Below are 22928 nucleotides of genomic sequence, written 5' to 3' on the forward strand. Positions count from 1 at the left end.
TTGTCATTGTCATTGTTATTGTTATTGTTATTGTTATTATTATTATTATTATTATTATTGTTATTGTTATTGTTATTGTTGTTATTATTATTGTTATTTTTATTGTTATTGTTATTGTTATTATTGTTATTATTATTATTATTATTATTATTATTATTATTATTATAGAGTACTAATATTGGGCATTGGTTTTTGTGCATTGCGCATGAAAAATTAATTTTCCTACATTTTGGGTGGAACAAAGGACTACTCCATACCCAAATCCAAAGATCAAACCCTTAACATTTAGTTCATAATGAATTGTTATGTTGAAAAAATTGCAAGAAAATAGCATAATAAGTGACTATTTTGTGGTACAAATATATGTTGGGTCCACTTTCAATTTGGGTCGGGTAAAAATGGATTTGGGTTCTTCTTAGTTAGACGAAGAGATTGATATATTGTTCGCTCAAAACGAATTGATGGACCAAAATGGTGATTTTTTTTCATTATAAATATGGGAGAAATTTATAAAAATATTATAGTTGTCGGCAACACAATTGCCTTTACAAATTGCTCGTTATATGATAATCTGGATCCAGAGTTAAGCAACGGAAGTGCCATGACTATTTAACGTATAAAGGGGCAATTAAGGCATAGCTCAACTCGCTAAAATGATATATTCTCTTTATAACAATACACTTTTGAGCGTTAACCCTGAAGGTTACAAATGGGTGTGTGCACGAAAGAGAAATAAGAACAACGAGGTGATATAATATGAAGCGAGTTTGTAGCATATGGGTTCACGCAGAGATCTTTGATTGATTTTAATCAAATATATTTTCCCACAGTAAATGGCATTAAGTTCCGCTACATAATCTCATTGGTAGAATAATAAACTTAGATATGCAGCTAATATTAATGTCGAAAAGTCCCTGAAGGATTTTAAGTTCTCAATATGAGAAAAATGAAAATAGCAACATGTATATTATTAAATTACAAATTAAAAGTAGTTATATGACCTGAAATATAAATAATTGACTAAGTGTTTTTCCTCTTGAATAAGGAATATATAGAGAATATGTGCTCATTAAGGAGTTGCTAATGGAGTTATTTATCTATTATCTTAGTCCATATAAATGGTATAAAGATGATCGAAATACATAAAGAGCTTAATGATATTAGTTCAAGCCTATCGATAGAGTTTGAGATGAAAGACTTGGGAAACCCAAGTATGATCTCGACCTGCAGATCGAGTATTTCCTTGAAGGAATTTTATACACCAGTTGGCCCATATCTAAAAACGCATTTCACATGTTTATATGGATAAGTCTCATGATTTATCAAACAAAAGATTGTCTAATAATCTCTTGAAGTGGATAAGGATCCATTTAGACTCGGTGAGGATACCTTGAAAGTCCCTTACTTCATTGTTGTTGAAGCACCATTTTAGAACCAGAAGTTCCATAATCGCAACCGGCATGATATTTGCGATGAAATTGCTAGCAACATCTAGAGCTCCTTCTATAATTAAATATTAGAATAGTGTTTAATATATTCCTCGAGTTACAAAAGATTTTGACATTTATGTGAAAACAAATGTATGGTTTGATCGGTTACTTGGGTACTGGCTATTTTGTTTGATCCCCGTGATGCCAAATCCCAAACTGGTTAAACAATGAATTGCTCTCAATGTCCTAAATGAGGACAATAACGCTTGTGTTGCACAAATGATATATGAGTATGTTAAAGAATATTTGACAAAGCATATATAACATCAAAGTTCAACCCATATGAGCTCTAGAAGAGTCACAAAATTATTGTGCAAGATATTCGCTCTAGTGACAATCCAGAAGATTTGTCCAATGTGTTTCTACAAATATATATTTGGAAATATATTTTATGTGTGGGATTTGAAGATTGTTATCTTGAGGGGGGAGTATCATTTTACATGAGTTAATCATGAAGATTGGGTCTTGACGACTAACAGTTGTACTCTTTTTCATTAGTTAAGTTTTTCCCCATGGTGTTTTTCCTAAATCTAAGGTTTTTAATGAGGCAGCTAATCTAAAACAATAATACACATACATCATGCACTCTTTTCCTCAACTAGTTTTCCCCACTGGATTTTTCTTGTAAGGTTTTTAGCGAGACATGAGTATGATATAGTAATGTAAAAAGGGAGAATGTGCAAATAAATACTTAAATAGACAAACCTCAAAATCTTGACTGGTTTATGACTGGTTTATGTTTGTACTCCTTTTTCCTTTAGCTAAGTTTTTTTTTTTTTTTTTTTTTTCCAACTGGGTTTTCTTAGCATAAGGGTTTTTATGAGGCACCCCTTATAATCCATGATTATAGATACATCATTTACTCTTTTTCTTGACTAGGTTTTTCTCATAGGGTTTTCCTAGCAAGATTTTTAGTGAGGCATGATCACGGGAAGATAATGTCCAAGGGAGAGTGTTATGAAGTTTTAATTATGTGGCCATTATTTAGTAGTGGTTTGTAATTCGCATGGTTTGTAGGAGAATATATATTTGTATTATATTGTACAATGGTTGAATGAATGAAAGATTTTCTCCATAATTTTCCCTGAGTACTCTGTGTCTCTGTATTACTGTTTCCTATTTTCTTTCTTTATTCTCGGTTCTCTCTCTGGCGTAATGTAGACTCTACCGAAGATCACCAAAAGATCAACTATTGAAAATTAACAAATTAAATATCTTACAACAACTACACAGTTTTAGGAGCTTTTTTCTTTTTTCTTTTTTCTTTTTTCTTTTTTACAACATATGAATATAGTTCAAATTTTTGATTCAATTTGTATTAGTGACAGTAAACAAATTTTTTTTAGTACTCCTAAATGTCCATAGTAATTGTTGCAAAATGTTTTCCTACCACTCATTATTCCCGTAAATATTCTTAAATTTTTACTGACTTGCATCACCAGGCCAAGTGTTAAACCTTAATCAATAACAACTTAATTATATATATAAATTAAAGCCATAACTTACATAGTAAACATCTCATTACACGCTTTATACACATATATTAAGTACATGTGTAACAAGGAACAGAAGTGTGTGAATTTGAGCTTCGTTCACACTATATATTTCCAACAAGAGGCCAGGAAACTACAAAGTACGATACCATTGATTTCCGCACAAACACTAGACTAGTTCATCATATTTTGATGACGTGATGCTTGGTTGCTTCTTCTCATGTTGGGGCATGGCATTGATTTGGAGCATCCCATGGGAAAAAGATCTCTTGATGGTCATGAATATTGTCTTCTCACTATAGATTGCATATAGTATCAATTGCAATACTCCGACACCACATCCAACGGCATTTGGTACCTTTATAATCATACATATATGAGTAACATGTAATTAATTAGATGGAGGAAAATATTAGAAAGATTGTAATTTATGTCTTCGAGTATAAACTATTTATAAATATCACCCCCTCAATTCTAAGTGGTATAATTGTTTCCCTTCTTGAGGAGCATAAATTACAATATATGGGGGTAATATATATATGATCAAATTTATACCACTTAGAATTGAAAGGTGACATTTATAATTAGTTTATATTTGAAAGACATAAATTGCAATTTTTTTCATATATATTAATATATATTTATTAATGATTAAGCATGCATAAGATTTGGAAGTGGTAGCTTACATAAACAAAAGGGTCCTTCTCAAGGAGGCCAAAAATGAGCCAAGCAGTGGCACATAGGACCATGGAGAAAGTCAAGAGGAATGGCATGAACTCTACACTCTTTGTCTTCATCACAACCCTCTGCACTCATCAAATTTTCATGAAGATGAAAAACTACTAATTTTTTGTTTTCCTAAAAAAAAAAAAAAAAAGAATGTTCATTTTACTTTAAAATGTTCAAATATAATGTTGTACAATAATAGCATACTGGATGATAAATAATTATCCTCCTTTGGCTATACTGAAAAGCTATATATTAATTTTTTTTAATAAATTAGGCTGGCTTATTTCAATATCCTGGAAAAGATCAATAGTTAAATTAAAAGTTGAGAATGAAAATTGGTAAAAATCAATAGTCAAGAGAACATTTATAATCCAATTAAAAATAGAAGAATAAAAATTAATAAATGACAATAGTCAAGGAACTATTCCTGAAATTAAATTTAATAATAATAATTTCTCAAAAAAAAACTCTAATAATAATAATGAAGTGCAGCACAAAAAATGACTAGTAATTTATAAGGTTGAGAAAGGGGAAGATGAGAAGAGCTTACAATGACTGATAGAGGCGAGAAGTACATAATGGCAGCGCAGATTAAGGCAGCGAAACCGCAAAAGAGCTGTCTGATTCTCCCATGGAAAACAAACACCGAAAGAAGCGCAACGGCAACGAATATTCCGACCACTAAAATAAGGAGCACTCCGATTTTTTTCTTTTCATTCTTTGGCGCAAATACTATAAATATGACCACAAATGCTAACTCAATTACCGTTCCGATTCCATCAATTGTTGTCACAAGTATATTGTTAGGCGACACAAAAGGCAACCCGTACCTGTCATTATCGCATACCAAATAATAATAATAATAATAATAATAATAATAATAATATAATAATAATAATAATAATAATAATAATAATAATAACAACAACAACAACAACAACAACAGCAGCAACAACAACAACAACAACAACAATAATGATAATAATAATAATAAAAAAAATAATAATAATAATAATAATAATGGAAAATTGCACTTTACATCCCCAAGTTATAGGGTAATTGTAGAATTCATTTCTAAGTGTTGGTCATATTCACTTTTCGTCTCTAAATTATTATTGACGTTGCACTTTTCGTCCCTTTACTAATAAAACATTAGGGACGAAATTTATCATTTTAGTATAACTTAGGGACGAAAAGTGCAACGCCAATGATAACTTGTGGATGAAAAGTGAGCATGACTAACACTCAGGGATGAATTATACAATTACCCTAGACGAAAAGTGTAATAATAATAATAATAATAATAATAATAATAATAATAATAATAATAATAATAATAATAATAATAGTTAATCAACGATTTGGCCCCTCAATTATTAGCGAACTGTCAATGTAGTCCCTCAATCGCTTATTCATCGATTTAGTCCGAGAAAACAATTATTATTATTATTATTATTATTATTATTATTATTATTATTGTTATTATTATTACTATTATTACTATTATTATTATTATTATTATTATTATTATTATTATTATTATCATCATTATTATTATGTGACCTTCCCTCAAAAGAAGCCACATTGGTACCATCTGAGCACAAAGTGCTTGACCTATACACTCCTAATTGAATTTTCCTACATTTTGAATTTTCATAATATTAAAAATGAATTTGCTAATTCCGTTATAGTCAAAGTACTATATTGTTAATTGACATGGAACTAATCCCCTCTATTGGTTGGGATAAAGGACAAAAAATACTAGTAATAATAATAAGACTAATGCTATATATACACTCCTAATTTAATTTTCCTAAATTTTGCATTTTCATAATAATAAAATGGATTTTCTAGTTTCGTTATCGTCAAAGTACTATTTTGGTAATTGACTCTATAACTAATCCTCTCTATTGGTTGGGAAAAAAAACCGCTCTATACTCAAAGTCAATGATTAAACCCTTGACATTTGATTAACTGGTTAAGAATAGATGAGTCCCTTCCACTCAACCACACCCAGATTGGTGGTGTTGTACATAATACAATTATAATGTGCAACAAAAATAAACTATTAATTAAGGACAAATTAGACATTAACAAAAGAAAACGAATCCACACACCTGTGTGTGTAAAAATATTCTAAAAGTAAAATGTTGTTATTTAATTATGATCATACGTATTGTTAATTACTTTTATCTAAAATGAGGTTATTAATTATGAATTGTTCGAGGTAACAACAAATTAATTAAAAATATAATTTCTTAATGCAAAAAATTAATACCAAAGTCATCACTTCAATATATATGTTTTAATTTGGTGTTGATACACAGAGAAGTAAGTCTTTAATTAAGTAAAAAATAGAATGAAGTGTTGAAAGAATTTACCAAGCACCGAGCATGCAACTGAGGAATGTAATGACATAGGGAAATCCAGAAAATTCTTCCGTACTCCTTTTCTTGATGATCCTCTTGAATGTACCACTAGAATTTGTTTAAGGAACAAAAAAAAAAAAAAAAAAAAAAAAATCAGACATCAAGAAAATTAAATGTTAAAACTAACAATAATGTAGAGAAAGAAAATAAAAAATCTGCACAAATTTCAAAAATTTTAAAATTACGAACATTGCAATGTCATATATAAAAATATTGTACTATCAAAATAAAAAGTGATGTGTATATTTATAATTAGTTTATTAGTTAATTCTGTCCTTTTTGACCACTATTAATTATTTGACTTGGTTAAACAGTTAATATGAATGTTTGTTTGATTAGCTTTTCGTAACAGCTTATTGTTTCAAAACGCTAGAATTTAAAAAAGTTGCTCAATACAGCTTTTTTGATAAGTTTTTTGAAAAAGTTATGTTATTTTGCATGTAAAAAGCTATCAGCTGTTGGAAAAATAGCATTAAAATGATATAAAATGACATGTTAAGTGGCTATTTTGTGGTACAATTATCAGTGGGGTCCACTTCCGATTTGGGTCTGGTCAAAGTGGATTCGGATTCTTCGTAGTGAGACGAAGAGATTGATATATTGTACGCTCAAAACGGATAATGGGTGAATGAGATATTGATTCTCAAAGTAGACCCATTGAGTTGGGACAATGAAGAGAAAAGTGAGATTTGTCCCACATTGGTTTGGAAAGAGGATTTCACCCCCCTTTTATACAAGGGCTCTTTTGGAACTTATAGAATTGTATAGCATAGAGGCTCTCTCGCGCGCGTGGGTGCAAATTATGTTGTTGCAACCAAATGCACCATGCGCATGGTGCATTCGATCCAAAACGACGTCGTTTTAGTAAAAAACGCGCATTTTTATATATCCATAAATTATATATCCACAATGATTGAACTAAATATCCACAATGAATGAACTAAATATCCAGAAATTCATAACTATATATCCACAGTGAATGAATGAAGTAAATATTTACAATGAATGAACTAAATATCCACAATGAATGAACTAAATATCCATAAATTCATAACTATATATCCACAATAATGCTATTGCCGAGAATCGAACCTGATTTTTTTTTTAAAGTGGGACGCGCGTTTTTAGTCAAAACGACGTCGTTTTGCATCGTATGCACCATGCGCATGGTGCATTCGGTTGCACAGCATAACTATTGGGGAGGGGGGCTGCAAATCAAATTCCAACTAGAAACGAAATTGAAAAGGCTTGATTCAAGCCCGAACTCGTGTGCGCCGGCACCTGCGGGCACGAATGTCGTCCGAAAATTGGCTGGCCTTGCGAGGTAAGTTATGCCAACTTTCGGTATCACTTGAAAGCTGGGTTCGACCTGGCCCGAGAGCAATGCTCTCGTGCGCAGGCCGAACAGAGAGCAACACGAGAGTTAGCTGGGTTCGACCTGGCCCGAGAGCAATGCTCTCGTGCGCTGGCCGTACAGAGAGCAACACGAGAGTTAACTAGGTTCGACCTGGCCCGAGAGCAATGCTCTCGTACGCTGGCCGAACAGAGAGCAACACGAGAGTTGAACTCTAGTGTGCTGCGGCCGACCAGCAGCGCAAGGCTTAAACTTCGGTCTACCAGAGTTGTTTCTGGACAGTGGAGATTTAATTCATCCGTTACAGGAATTAATCTCTATATTAATTCATTTTGAATTTTGAATTAAACCTGCACTAATGACCAGATGTTTCAGATGTTACCAACGTGCCATGAATGCCTACTAAATGCTATTTAGTACTCCAATTCCTATATAAGAAGAGGTAGTAGGAGCAAGTGATTTACAACAGAAAAAGAGGGAAGAACGAGAGAGACACAACACACAAAGATAAGCACCTTTTCTTCTTAAAAAATCTGCTCCTACTCTTTTTCTTGCTACTGTGTTTTGCACGTGCTCTTGTTCGCCGGGTTCGCTCGTTTGGGTGCTCAAACGTCGAACCGTTGTACGTTTTATCCTGGGAAACCTAGGCCACAACGCTCCTAGCACTTTTGGGAGGTGGCAAATAAGGTTTTAAGGAAAGACATGCACTTTGCCTAACTCGTACTGCTCTTTCTTTCTTCTCATTCTTTCGTGTTTTGGATTATGCTTTTAAGCAAAAATTCGTTCTCCATCTTTTGATATTTTCGTTGGATTGGACTTATAATCTGAGGATTATCAGTTCCGATTTTGGTTGATATATACTGGTATATCCTTTTCGTAGATATACATGTATATATAACCGTTGGTTCCGTTATATATATATATATATATATATATTTGTGTGTATATATATATTTCGGATAAATATCCAATAATATTTTATATACTTGTATGTGTATATATAAATATTATTTTTGGGATATTAAATCGATTTTGGTTCATTATCACCAACATCAGCTAACAACTAATTTACCAAATATATTTCTACAATCAGCTAATATTATCAACTAGTCAAATTCACTAACCCAATAAGCTAATAGCTATTTACCAAACACCCCATTAAAAGTGATTTGAGAAGGTTCATACATATAGGTACATATACACACCTATATTTATATCTGTATGTATACATGTATATTGAGAGAGGAAGAGAGAGAATTTTACATTGGTGCCAAGAAGATGAAAAAAGCAGTTGCATTTGCTATTAAAAAAAAAACAAAAAAAACAATTAAGGGTCAGAATAAAAGTGTACTGAATAATAATTAGAAAAAAGCCGCAATTTTCATATGAGAGAAGAAATATAATGAACATACCAAAGATCCCAAAAGCCAAATGGAGAGTGCGTGCTAGACCGTGCATCTCTCTAAACTAACACTCAACTCTTAAACCGTACACCAATATTCGTTTCCACTTGGGGCATTTATAGAGTTTGGAACGAGGACTGATGCTGCAATTGTTATACCATATGGATCGAAGCAGGGTCGTTTCAATAAAAATTGGACCTTGTGTAATATCTTAATTTGGACCCCTTTTCAAGTAATTTTTATATATAAATAATAGATGTTTAAAAAGTTATATCAAAATATAAATATGAACAAATTGCACTTTTGGTCCTGTGAGTAGTATGGTACTGGCAATTTGAATACGTGATTTTCAAAACTCCCAATTTAAACCTTTAACTATGCAAAAATTGGCAGATTTGGTCCTCCGGGCCAATTTTGGTCGGAAAAACATAAATTGGTTCGAATTTATTTGTGTTGAGGGCAAAATCGTCATTTCACTCCCTTCTTCTTCATTCTCCCTTTCTTCTTCATTCTTCTTCTTCTTTCTTCGCTTCTGATACATCCATCAAAAACAAACATGAGAGTGGATTGATAGCATAGTAATGCAAAATACAAGAATGTTTATAGAGTATCTCACTGATAAATAGCACTTGGCAGAGGGCACCCAAAGATTAGAACTACCAGTGTCAAAAACCACAGTGAACTTTTGAGGTGGTGACCCAACACCAATCTCACCAAAATACTGAGCATTCATGTAGTTCTTCAGAGCAATGATATCTGCACTTGGATCCCCTCGATAGTTTCTTGCATAACGTCCTTCCTTAGAGCCAATGCTTTCAGCGAGGTGGTTGATTCGATCTAATTTCCTCTTCTTAAGTCCAATTCTGATTAATCCATCGAAGCGAAGAAAGAAGAAGAAGAATGAAGAAGAAAGGGAGAATGAAGAAGAAGGGAGTGAAATGACGATTTTGCCCTCAACACAAATAAATTCGAACCAATTTATGTTTTTCCGGCCAAAATTGGTCGGCAATTTGGCCCGGAGGACCAAATCTGCCAATTTTTGCATAGTTAAAGGTTTAAATTGGGAGTTTTGAAAGTCACGTACTCAAATTGCCAGTACCATACTACTCACAGGACTAAAAGTGCAATTTGTTCTATAAATATTGTATAAAAAATGCATCTAAAATTTCGTTTAAAAAGTGACATGCACCGTGCACATTTAGACACAAAGGGTGTGTTAGATTGGTGGGTTTTGCCCATAGGAATGTGTATGAAAGTAATTGTTGTTGTTTGGTTGATAGGTTTTTAGAACAGTACTATGGGTTTCGAATACCCCATCAATTGAAAAACCCATACCCAAATAAAATAAGGAGTAAATACCCAAAATAGTCCCTCGACTATAGCTAAATTCACAAATTGGTCATCGACTTTCAATTTCAACCAATTAAGTCCTTAACTTTGCAATTTTAACACAATTTGGTCCTCTGTCTGTTTGACCGTTTGTTGACTGTGATTTTTGAGGATATATATGTAATTTCATGGTCCATCGTCGGGTTTTTAAGGTTCCGGTTGCATTCGGCAGTGGATTCAATGTAGTTGAGTTCGTACCAGAGCGAAGAAGACGACGTGTTTCCGAATCGGTGCAACGTTATCCTGGAGGCCTCCACGTGCTCCGACGAGAGCTGAAGGTTCTTCTGGAGATCGACGATCACGGTCAACAAATAGTCAAATAGATGGAGGACCAAATCGTGTCAAAATTGCAAAGTTAAGGACTTAATTGGTTAAAATTGAAAGTCGAGGACCAATTTGTGAATTTAGCTATAGTCGAGGGACCATTTTAGGTATTTACTCTAAAATAAGGGTTTCATTCCCTTATTCATTCTCAAGCATTACTATTAGTAACCATTCCCATTACACCCTATTACCAAACATGTTAAATACTTTCACCAAAACCCATTACCATTACCAAGTATTTGATACCCATTCCGATTCCGATTCCTATGTGCGAAGCAAACACACCTAAAATCATCTATCAAACTTTTGATATCAACTTCTTCCAAAAATTCATTTTCAATGTAGATTAAAGCTAATCCATTAAGTATCTCTTCCAGCATATTTCATCGTAAGTAAGATTTCAACAATTTCAACTTTGAAAAACTCCTTTCTGCAGAGGCAACAGTAATTATGATAGTCAATAATATTCGATATGCAATAGTAGCATTTGGAAAACAACCCATCGGTTTCAATGAATTCAATATACTCAATGCCTCTATCTTTTCTTTCAATAAAATCTCTCTAAGCAATTTTAGCTCACAATACAATTCATTTCCATCAATATCACCACATTGTTCATCCCTCTTAAGAGCTGCTTCTAAACAAATGCAACAAAACTTCAAATTCATATCAGTCATCGATCGTAACTTGTCAGAACTAAACAAAAATAAAAAAAAAAACAAAATAAAACAAAACAAAAGTTCCTTCATATAATTCATATTGTTCAAACCTCTAGGTCAATGAAATAATAGCTTCATCTACAATGTATAAAAAATAATGAATCCTAAAAGATTCTTTTGGTGATAATGAAGTATGGCAAATTATGCTGTGCATCCGTATGCACCATGCATGGTGCATACGGATGCAAAAACGACGTCGTTTTAAAACAACGCGCGTCCCCCCTTAAAAAAAAAATCAGGTTCGATTCCAGCAACAACATATGAACTAAAATTCCATAATCGATGAACTATAATTCCATAATCGATGAACTATAATTCCATAATCTAATCTATGAACTAAAAATTCCAGAATGAATGAACTAAAATTCCATAATCTATAAACTAAAATTTCAGAATCGATGAACTACAATTCCATAATCGATGAACTATAATTCCATAATCAATGAACTATATTTCCATAATCTATGAACTAAAATTCCAAAATGAATGAACAATATAATGTTGTTGCTGGGAATCGAACCTGAATTTTTTAAAAAAGGGAGACGCGCGTTTTTTTAATAAAACGACGTCGTTTTGGCATCCGTATGCACCATGCATCGCATGGTGATGCACAGCATAACGATTTATGAAGTATCATCAACACTCTCATCAAATTGTCTTTTTCTATGGATTTTTAAAACAATTTGCCAATTGGGCTCAATTTTACCTTATCACAAATTGGCCAAATCTCTGGATTAGCATGTGATGTGCCTTCAATTTGTTTATATATGCAGAAATGGTTAGCTGTAGGCATAAGATATGTTATCCCAAATACATACAGAATCTTAATGTTATTTTTAAATTAAAGTCCACAATTCAAAGTTAACCCTAATCCATGGTATAATTTGCCATGGTGTGGCGCATGCTCATAATAAGCTTTATTGTCTTGTCTTGCCTTATTTTGATGACAAAGACAATCATAAAATTACTATTTAAGGATTCGAGATAATACTTACTAAGAGAAATAATGAAATTTATTTATTAATCTTAATAAAGTAGAAGGGCTTAGTGAGAACAATGGATTTAAATGGTCCAAGTAGTCTAATAATAATGTTATCTTTTTTTTTTTTTTTCTTTTTGAGTATTATTGACTCTGTTACAATATATCACCGTTCCATGGCCGATCATAGCCATGTCTGGCAATGCGACCGCACAGAACCCCCATTTTGGAGGCCTATTTTAAAAAAAAAATTATATATATATATATATATATATATATAAAGTCATTATTTTTATACTTGATAAATATGGTTTTAGAATCTATAGATTAGTTTTAATTTTAATTGATAATAAAATTTTAAAAAGAATTGACATTGAAATTTTGATAAATAATTTTTTATTTAAATATGTACTAAAAATATTATTTTTAAATAACATTTTGTACTATATTTTTTTCTTTGTTGAATTTTTATGCATTATATTCGGACAAAATGTTTTATTATATTTTTATTATAGAATACAATAACATCAAGTTTAAATATATTAATGGAATACAGAGGACTCCTATATTTAATGGAATTTACCTGCACTGCCCCCCCTCCCGATTGAGGCTTAAACCAATGACATTTCATTTTAAGAGAACTACTTCATGAGACTTGACACCAAAATCATTAACATATTAATGTTACCACTTTAATCACTCAATTTTGATGATATTATCACCCGATCTCTTACATAAAGTCTTTTACAAATTGGGTGTAACCTAGCAACCTTGGCCTTATAATTTGGACCCATAGAGACTAATTCGACCAAACATGATTTTTAATGTGAATATATTTCCATATGAAAAATTTTATCATCATCCTAACAAATAAATATTCGTTAGTAGAATCTTGTAACTTGTAAGTTGATAAAATTATACTGTAGACCATGCATGGCCTACGTTAAAAGGCAAAACGTTAATAAATATTATTTTTATTATATTGAATGTTTATTTATAATGTATTGAATATTAATTTTTAAATTGTGTATAAAAAATCAATATGCATTATACTAAAAATAAAATTTTAATATATTAAAAATAAACATTAAGATACATATTAGTGTTCCACTTCGATTCATCTCAATCCTTATACCATGGACCAGGGCTCACACTGCACTGTGGACCGTGATGCATGTGTTTATGTTTTATATTATGAGTTTTTGTGTGTCTTGTGTTATGAAATTATGTATTTTGAGAGTATGAATTTTGTACCTGAAAGAAATTAGTAGTTGTGTTTTATGTTATGTATTTGTGTCTTGTGTTATGAAATTCTGTGCCTATCAACACAAATTTTGTACCTAAATCAGATTTGAAAAACAAGTAAGATATATAACACGCATATGTGCATTGTATTGCGATTTTTGTGTTTTATGTTATGAAATTATGTACCTTGCGAGTATGAATTTTGTATCTCATCGTTTTAATTCAAGATTCACAATGCTACGTGGACCCTGCTCCATGATATAAATTGCTTATAATATGGATCATGGTACATATATAATATATTGATGGAAGCTGCGTAAGCTAAGCCTATGATTCTACTTAATTATAAAGAGGCAACTTTATCTCTCTTGCACTTCGTCATATTTCTTTATAAACATTATATTATTGATATATTATTGACACAATGAGTGATGAGTCAAATCAAAATATCGTGTCGTGGCCACTTTAGGGATAACAGAGAATGATTAGCCTTTGGCGCGGAAAAGCCTTTAATTTAAAGTTGGTTTGGACATTGCTTCTTTCAACTTTTTTCTTTATCAAATTATGTTGGTATATGAAAATATGAAATGTGCATGGGCCGAAAGTGATAACTGTTATATACTAATTTATCATATCATTAAAATTTATAACATAATGAAAAAAAAAATTCACAATTATTGTCTTCAAATGACAAACATAAACAACCTTGCAACATTCTCAACAATCATCTCCATGACTCCATTAACCAGCAGCTCTATTAGGACTTTATGTATTTGAGTTAAACTATGACTCCATATCCAGTTTCTTTGAGACTCTCTCTTTATATATATCTGTAATCTATACATTTATAATAATATAACTGAATACAATTCTATTAGTTCTCATCTGGTATCAGTTAAGCTAGGGTTTCTTTCTAATGGCTGACGGATCTGTTGAATCTTCGGAACAGACTGTTTCTAATATTGGTATCTCTTCGGTCACAACGACAGTGAATTCTTTATCCACCGCTTACCACTTTATCAGTATCAAACTGACCTACAAGAACTTCCTGTTTTGGAGAGCCCATGTTGTTCCTTTTCTTGATTGTTATGATTTGATGGGGTTCATTGATGGTATGTACCCATGTCTGCCGGCTTTTCTTTCTGGCGAAGAAAGTACGTCGGCGCAACCAAATCTTGCGCATCGAGCTTAGCTTGGGTTTGGCAGGATCAGACTCTCTTATCCATGTTTATCTCATCATTACCCGATGAGGTGATGTCGTTGGCCATCGGACATCACACTAGCCAGGCGGTTTGGGGCGCCATCGTCGGCTCCCTTGCGTCATCGTCTCGCTCTCGTGCGTTGAACCTACTCGGCCAGCTGCAATCGCTTCACCAGGGGGGATGCGTCTATCTTCGACTACATCGGAAAAGCGAGGGTTTTGGTTGAGGAGCTTACCCTCACTGGTCGACCAATCTCTCTCGAGGAGCAGAATCTTTACGGCCTCAAAGGGTTACGCCCTAAGTTCCGGGGAGTCACGTCATCCCTCAATGTTCGCGGCCAACCCATAACACTCAAGGAGCTCGCTTATCTTCTTGGCGCGAAGGAGTTCATGTCGAGTGGCAGTCTAGGTGGTGGCTCGTCGACTGCCTTTACAGTGCAACGTGGAGGACATCAGCGAGGGCGAGGTGGCCAGTCTCGTGGTGGAGGCGGTCGCAACTACGGCCAATCCGGTCAGGCGCACGGTGGTGGCGGCGGTCGAAATCGTGGCGGCGACAGGAATGATAATTGGGAGCCTAAATGTCAATTGTGTGTGGTACTTGGTCATATTGCGGTCACGTGTCATCTTCGATATGCCAAAGATCATCAGGCTAATATAGTATATCAAGACCATCCTTCAGATCCTGAGGGGTCTCGTACTTTTCCAGACACAGGTGCAACCAATCATGCCACCCTAAACATCGCTGCTCTTTCTATCTCGGAGGAGTATAATGGTAATGACACGTTACGTGTCGGTGACGGTATGTGCTTATCTATTAGTCGTGTTGGTCATGCTTCTTTTAATATCCCTTCTAGGTCCTTTCAATTGTATAATATTCTTCATGTTCCTAATTTGTCTACATCTTTATTATCAGTCCAAAAGTTTGCGTCAGATAATAAAGTGTTTTTTTGAGTTTCGACCACCCGTCTTTTATTTGTTGTGAAAGATATCAACACCAAGAAAATTTTCTACGGGGCAATAACTCTAGGGGGCTTTAGAAACTTCCCCTTCCAAATTCATTTCCTACCACATTTCTTTTTAGTACTAATGTCACTACTTGAATCACTCTATTATGATGATATTATCACCCGATCTCTTAAATAAAGTCTTTTTCAAATTGGGTGTAATTTTCGGCAAATTATGATATGGACCCATGTCCACCATGTGCATGGTTGACACGCTATACATTCATAATTTCTATACTGTAGATTCATAATTTCTAAACTGTAGATTCATAAAATTTATAATGTAGATTCATAATTTCTATACTGCACATTCATAATTTCTGTACTGTAGATTCATAATTTCTGTAATGTAGATTCATAATTTCTAAACGAGTAAATACCCAAAATGGTCCCTCGACTATAGCTAAATTCACAAATTGGTCCTCGACTTTCAATTTCAACCAATTAAGTCCTTAACTTTGTAATTTTAACACAATTTGGTCCTCTGTTTATTTGACCGTTTGTTGATTGTGATTTTTGATGATATATATGTAATTTTATGGTCCATCGTTGGTTTTTTAAGGTTCCGGTTGCATTTCCAGACCGCATTGTTACATTCGAATCCACTGCCGAAAGCAATCTACCAAATCTGATCGCCTTTCTTCATCATCCCTTTGGATTCAATGTAGTAGAGTTCGTACCAGAGCGAAGAAGACAACGTGTTTCCGAACCGGTGCAACGTCATCCTGGAGGCCTCCACGTGCTCCAACGAAAGCTGAAGGTTCTTCTGGAGATCGTCGATCACGGTCAACAAACGGTCAAATAGATGGAGGACCAAATCGTGTCAAAATTGCAAAGTTAAGGACTTAATTGGTTGAAATTGAAAGTCGAGGACCAATTTGTGAATTTAGCTATAGTCGAGGGACCATTTTGGGTATTTACTCTTTCTAAACTGTATAGTTATCAAATTATAAACACATAGTTATCAAATTATGAATCTACAGTACAGAAATTATGAATGTGCAGTATAGAAATTATGAATTTACATTATAAATTTTATGAATCTACATTATAAAAATTATGAATCTACAGTATAAAAATTATGAATCTACAGTACAGAAATTATGAATGTGCAGTATAGAAATTATGAATCTGCAATACAAAAATTATGAATGTGCTGTATAGAAATTATGAATCTACATTATAAATTTACAGTATAGAAATTATGAATCTACAGTAAAAAAAATTATGAATCTACAATATAGAAATTATGAATCTTCAATATAAAAATTATGAATGTACAGCGTGTCCATCATGCATATGGTAGACACGGGTCCACAGCATAACGCTCCTAACCAAGCAACCTTGGCCTTATAATTTGGACCCATAGAGACTAATTCGACCAAACATGAATTTTAGTGCGAATATATTTCTAATATGAAAACCAGGACTATGTGGTCTAATGGTATCCGGGTTGGACTTCCATTTGGAAGATTATGAGTTCAAGCCTCGGTGGAGGCATTATTGGTTCTTTGTGTTTCAGTAGGTTGAGAAAGTATATGAACAGATACTACAATGTAATAGAGCCAGTAACTTTCAAAAAAAAAAAAAACATATTTCTAATATGAAAAATCTTTATCATCATCTAACAAATAAAGATACATTAGTAGAATCTTGTAACTTATAAGTTGGGAAAATTATACTGTAGATCGTGCACGGTCTACGCTATAAGGTAAAACGTTAATAAATATTTATTTTTAGTATATTGAATGTTTATTTATAATGTATTAAATATTAATTTTTAGATAGTATACAAAAAATCAATTATACGTATTAGTAATCCACTTTGATTCATCTTATAATTATATGGATCATGTTACATAATATATTGATGGAAGCTGTGTAAGCTAAGCCTATGTTACTACTTAATTATAAAGAGGCAACTTTATTTATCTTGCACTTCGTCATTTTTCTTTATAAACATTATATTATTGATATATTATTGACACAATGAGTGATGAGTCAAATCAAAATATCCTGTCGTGGCCACTTTAGGGATAACAGAGAGGGATTAGCCTTTGGTGCGGAAAAGCCTTTATTTAATTTAAAGTTGGTTTGAACATTCCCTCTTTCAATTGTTTTCTTTATTACATGCAATAATGATTGAGATGGGCAAATCATTGTGTGGATCAATGGTCCACACAACTGTATGAATCATGAATATCAGATAATTTTTTATATATTAAAAGTACATTATTTTTATATTGAAGTTATATTTTTTTTGTATGGAAGGTACATTATATAAAATATCTAATATATTTTAAGTATATTAAAAATGTACTTTAAAAAATGTACCTTACGTACATAAATAATGTACCGTTAATATATTAAAAATGTACTTTTTATTTATCGTCCAAACAATTGTGTGGACCATGGTCCATGCAATAGGCAAATTATTGTGTGGACCATGATGCACAATTGTGTGGGCCATGAATATCAGGTACATTTTTAATATATTAAAAATACATTATTTTTGTACTGAAGGTACATTATTTTTGTACAAAAAATACATTATATAAAATAATATACCCTTAGTATATTAAAAATGTACCTTACGTACATAAATAATGTACCTTTAATATATTTAAAAGTGTACTTTTTTTATGGTCCACACAATTGTGTGGACCATGGTCTATGCAATAATGATTCAGCTGAGATGTGCGTGGTTCGAAAGTGATAACTGTTATATACTAATTTATCATATAATCTAAAAAAAGAAATAGTGACAATTCTTGTCTTCAAATGACAAACATAAACAACCTTGCAGCATTCTCAACAATCATCTCCATCAACAATCAGCGCGCTCCACTGCACCAAATCACCAAAAAAAAAAAAAGAAAGAAAAAAAAAGTAATAATAATAATAATAATAATAATAATAATAATAATAATAATAAAAAGCGCGCGCACACACATCAAAACAAATTTGAAGTGGCAGAAAATACGAAATGAAAATATTTATCTCAAAGCACATTTGGACTAGATGCGAAATGGAGAGAGAGATAAGAAGTTTGAAATAATTGTGAAAATGGTAACTGACGGGATAATTGGATTAGTCATTGCACTTGACTCGAAGCACATTTGGAATGACCCAAAGTAGTCAAAGTAATCAACACTGTCAGTTGGTAACGGTCAAGAGTGAAGCAGCTGGTGGAGGTGGAACGGTTCTTAGAGTCCAATGCACTATCGCCTCATCAAAGAGCAGTTACGGAGGAGAACGCACATCAATTACTGAGGAGCCCTGACACTTATAGAGGGGAGCCGTTGCACTTATTAGGAGGCCGTTATTGCCCATTATTGTAGCCGTTACCATTGTACAGTATAAAGGCTGAGCCCATTTAACAAGTGGGGAGGGGGGGGGGGGGGACACTTTGAAACTTTGTACTGAGGCAATAACAACACAATTTATCTTTGTTCACTTATAAACAAATATTTCCGGTAACATATTTACCGTTATTGCTGCTTTCATTGAGAGCCGGAGATCAACTCAAGGCTATAACACCTGTGGATCTCCAGGTGACGACCCAAGTCATTCAGCAAGCAGTTGCAGCTCTAACCTAATTGGTGGCAGGGATTCAAAGTCAAGTTCCCCGGACATCCAAACAGGAAGATGAAGTGATATCGCCACGGCGAGAGAGGATCCAGCGCCGTGGTGCGACCCATGCTACCGGCAGTCGCCCTGAAACTCAACCTCGCTCCAGGGGAAGAGAGGTAAGGGTTGAGGGGAAGGAGGTCAAGTAGGCGGCTTTTTCGGACATCAGCCGATCACTTTTATGCCCGTCTTGGAACGGTTGGGCGAGAGGCTAACTATCCGGCAGAGGTTAGTGCCACAATTAAGGGCCGAGGGGTCATCCACTAAGGGACCGCACCAGGACGGAACCAGAAAGGGTGGGTGAGTCTGGAGGGCTAGCTTTGCACCGGTCCACTATGCATAAGCGAACCCCGAGCGTGTAGGAGGAAGTGGTAGAGCAGCTGTAGAAGAAAATAGAGGAGGTAGAGAAAAAAATGGAGGCGAGGGAGCAGTCGCCTGAACCCGAGGTTAGTATGGCCACACCATTTAACCCGAGGATAATGGACGTGCCCCTTCCGAAGGATTTCAGGCTTCCGGCTATCAAAGCTTACGCCGAGACCTCGGACCCACGTGCACACATGACAAGGTACAAGGGCTTCCGACTATCAAAGCTATGGTGATGAATGGGGTAGATGATGCCATGCATCATGTGCAGGGAATTCTTGTCGAACTTGGATGGGGCGGCGCAGGATTGGTTCAACACAATTCCAGATGGACCAATCCAAAATTTATCAGCTGTCCTAGAGTTTTTGGACTTACTTCTGTGGAAATATACAACGCAAGAAACCTTTCACTCATATCTGTGTAATAAAGCATGAAAGAGGGGAGAACCTAAGAGATTTTCGGAAGAAATGGAAGAAGGAGGCCAGTTAACAACGTGTATGACTTTGACTCCAAGGCAGCGACCTCGATATTTATCCAAGCACTAAGATCAGGAGACCTCCATAGACAGCAAAACACCCACCATCCTTGCTCCTATGAATATTCAATGAGGACGGCCAACCGCTACGCAGAAGCAGAGGAAGCCGATAAGAAGAAAAGAAAAGAGGAAGAAGGCAAAGCAGGAGCCAAGTCCGAGAAAATGGGTCCAACCAACTAGGTGTCAAGATTAGCTCCATCAAAGAAGGGAAGTAGAGATCAGTCCTCAAGAGTACCCCGTTTGGTCCCCTTGTGTCATTTAACCACACTTAACCATCCGATTAGCGTGATTCTGGACCAAGCGGAGGAGATGGGGATGGTGGAATTCCCAAAGGAATGCATCAAAGTTTCTTCTAAGGTAGACCAAACAAAATATTGTCGGTTCCATCGGCAGGTTGGCCACGACACTAACGACACGTTCTGAAGAGACAAATAGAGGAACTCATTCAGAGGGGATACTTTACTCAATTTGTGAAGCATCCAGGGAAACAACAATGGCACCGGCAACAAGGGCCAACCCGAAAATGTGTGGCAAAAGGGAGATGGACTCGAGTCATCCGCCTCTGACACGAAAAAGAGGGGGTATGATAAGATCATGGAAAAAAAAAGGAGAAAATGAGTTATGGGAGGAATCCGTGCAGCGAAAAAACATGTTATCCGCTAAAACACATTAGATCAACAATAAGACTATTGATGTAACTATTGGTTATGGTCCGCCGTGATCAATTTTTTTGAATAAAAAAAATTATTTCAACTCTTGTCCACGGAGCCCCTTTGTGTTAGTAGAGTGGAAGGTCGAGGCCGTGTCCTTGAACTCATTTGAATGAGACATGTCCTCGTTCCAAAAAAAAAAAAAAAAAAAAAAAAAAAAAAAAAAAAAAAAAAAGAGCTTGCACACTCTATTCCCTAAGGGTCGGCACGAGATTCGATCTCGCTAGCTACCCGACGGAAGGGCGTTTTCTTGGTAAAACTCAAAATTTGGTTACAAAAACGCTATCTCTTAAGGACTGGTATGGGGTTTGACCTCGCTCACTACCTTACCGAAGAGCCGACCTTTGGTCGAGCCTACATGCCACCAAAGTGAGATATGAACACACAAAAAAAAAAAAAAATAAAAATCAAAAAAAAAAAAAAAAAAGTGGCCGAGGCCTTCCCCGACCCAGTGTGGGTGGATTTCACTAGTATGGTATGAATACAAGTGAAATGAGCATTTCACACACTAGTTGCGATCTAACCAACTAGGTTACTTGTTATTCTCCTTGCCAATTATTGGAACAACTTTCTTCACAATGCTGCACATTCTTCACTAACTAATCTTCCAACTCCAAAGGGTCATCCACCAAGTCTGCTTGAGTGAAGATCTCCAACCTCTTAAACACAAAGAGAGGTTTTTGTCTTAACAAACATATGCAGACAATCTAGATGATTCTTTGAAGCTTAGGATGCTTGGAATACTTTGAATGATAATGAAAAAGCCCGTGTATCTTGAAATCCATTTAACACTAAGGATTCTACTTGATTTTATATTACGAGACAATTTCGCTGTTTAATTAAATCAATTCAATCAACATATAAATAACGAAATTGAAAGCGTAAATAAAGTAAAGACACAGTAGAATTGTTACGCAGTTCGGAGCTCCTTCTCCTACGTTTGCGGGACAACCCACGTCTGTCCAATCCACTAGATGTTCACCACAGAGTATTACAAGAGGTAACTACAAACGGCTCACAGCCTTTACCACTACAACTCTTCTAAAACACCTACTCAGGACTGAACCGTGCATGCCATAACCATCTTTGGTGTAGCACTTCAGCTGTCACAGGTACTGATTTGAAGTACAGATTTAAATCACAAATAATATAATCAATTTTAAAGCAGTAATATAGGAAGCTTGCGTATGGATTCAGAATTTCAGAATTGGCAACTTCCTCTTTCGTTTTCCCTTCCTTATATACTGTACGCAACTCCCATTTCACCAAGCCTTGATTGTAGCTTCATATGTGGCTTGAATTCTTCTCAACCACTCATTCATTAAATGAGATCTTCAGACTTGCTTCTTTGTCCAATTCATTAACAATAAATCTCCACCACACATTTTAACTTGGTCCAATAATACTAATTACAAATCAATTTTAATTAACATTACATATTAATAAAATAAACTAATAAATTAGCCAATCTAATGTGTACTATTTTGTACACTTACAGATAATGTACCCGTTGTTAACTTTTCTCTCTTTTTATTCTATATGTGATTATTGTTTCTAAGCTTCAGGAGAGACTATATTTATATAGTTGCGAGTGCCAAAATTCAAATAAGTTTGGAAAGTATCTATTGGCATTCTTTGTGTTGGTAGACATCCAAAAAACTTCCATCTTCTCCTATACGATGCACACCATTGAGCTTTGGGTATTAGGCAATACCTTTTTGATAGAAAGCATTATTTTGAATCCTAAAGTAGCTCTACAACCTTTCTAAATATATCTTGAATTTAGGAGTCTTGAATATTATGTCAAACAATTCTTTTTCCACTAAATAAATTCTTATTTCTCTATATATACCAGATGTACTTCAATTGGTAGACCTTGGATTTGCTACACTGAGAAGATCGGCTGAACTTTGACTTAGATAGCTCTGTTG

General features: G+C 34.3%; 1 protein-coding gene and 1 long non-coding RNA gene across 2 annotated transcripts in view; one reads left to right on the forward strand and one right to left on the reverse strand.

Moving 5' to 3' along the window:
* The first annotated feature begins 267 nt into the window (after window positions 1-267).
* The window catches only part of LOC109184840, a 71861-nt gene continuing 49200 nt past the window's right edge, over window positions 268-22928 (forward strand). Inside the window, exon 1 of the long non-coding RNA XR_002054894.1 lies at window positions 268-288. This is a non-coding gene — a long non-coding RNA (uncharacterized LOC109184840). The remainder of the gene's footprint in view (window positions 289-22928) is intronic.
* On the reverse strand, window positions 2975-8982 carry LOC109184836 (bidirectional sugar transporter SWEET1-like). The gene is made up of 6 exons (XM_019334886.1): window positions 8908-8982; window positions 8759-8795; window positions 6094-6189; window positions 4263-4542; window positions 3670-3789; window positions 2975-3341 (listed from the first exon to the last, which is right to left on the reverse strand). Exons 1-6 carry the CDS (start codon window positions 8951-8953, stop codon window positions 3153-3155), a joined length of 768 nt encoding a protein of 255 aa, XP_019190431.1. The 5' UTR covers window positions 8954-8982; the 3' UTR covers window positions 2975-3152.

The sequence above is a fragment of the Ipomoea nil genome, unplaced genomic scaffold, assembly GCF_001879475.1.
Source record: "Ipomoea nil cultivar Tokyo-kokei standard unplaced genomic scaffold, Asagao_1.1 scaffold1286, whole genome shotgun sequence".
Taxonomy (NCBI): domain Eukaryota; kingdom Viridiplantae; phylum Streptophyta; class Magnoliopsida; order Solanales; family Convolvulaceae; genus Ipomoea; species Ipomoea nil.

Coding starts and splice junctions, on each gene's coding strand:
- LOC109184836 (XM_019334886.1), bottom strand. CDS start 8,953: ATGCACGGTCTAGCACGCACTCTCCATTTGGCTTTTGGGATCTTTG. Junction 3,790..4,262: donor TCTCGCCTCTATCAGTCATT/GTAAGCTCTTCT, acceptor TGATGAGTGCAG/AGGGTTGTGATGAAGACAAA. Junction 3,342..3,669: donor AGAAGGACCCTTTTGTTTAT/GTAAGCTACCAC, acceptor ATGATTATAAAG/GTACCAAATGCCGTTGGATG.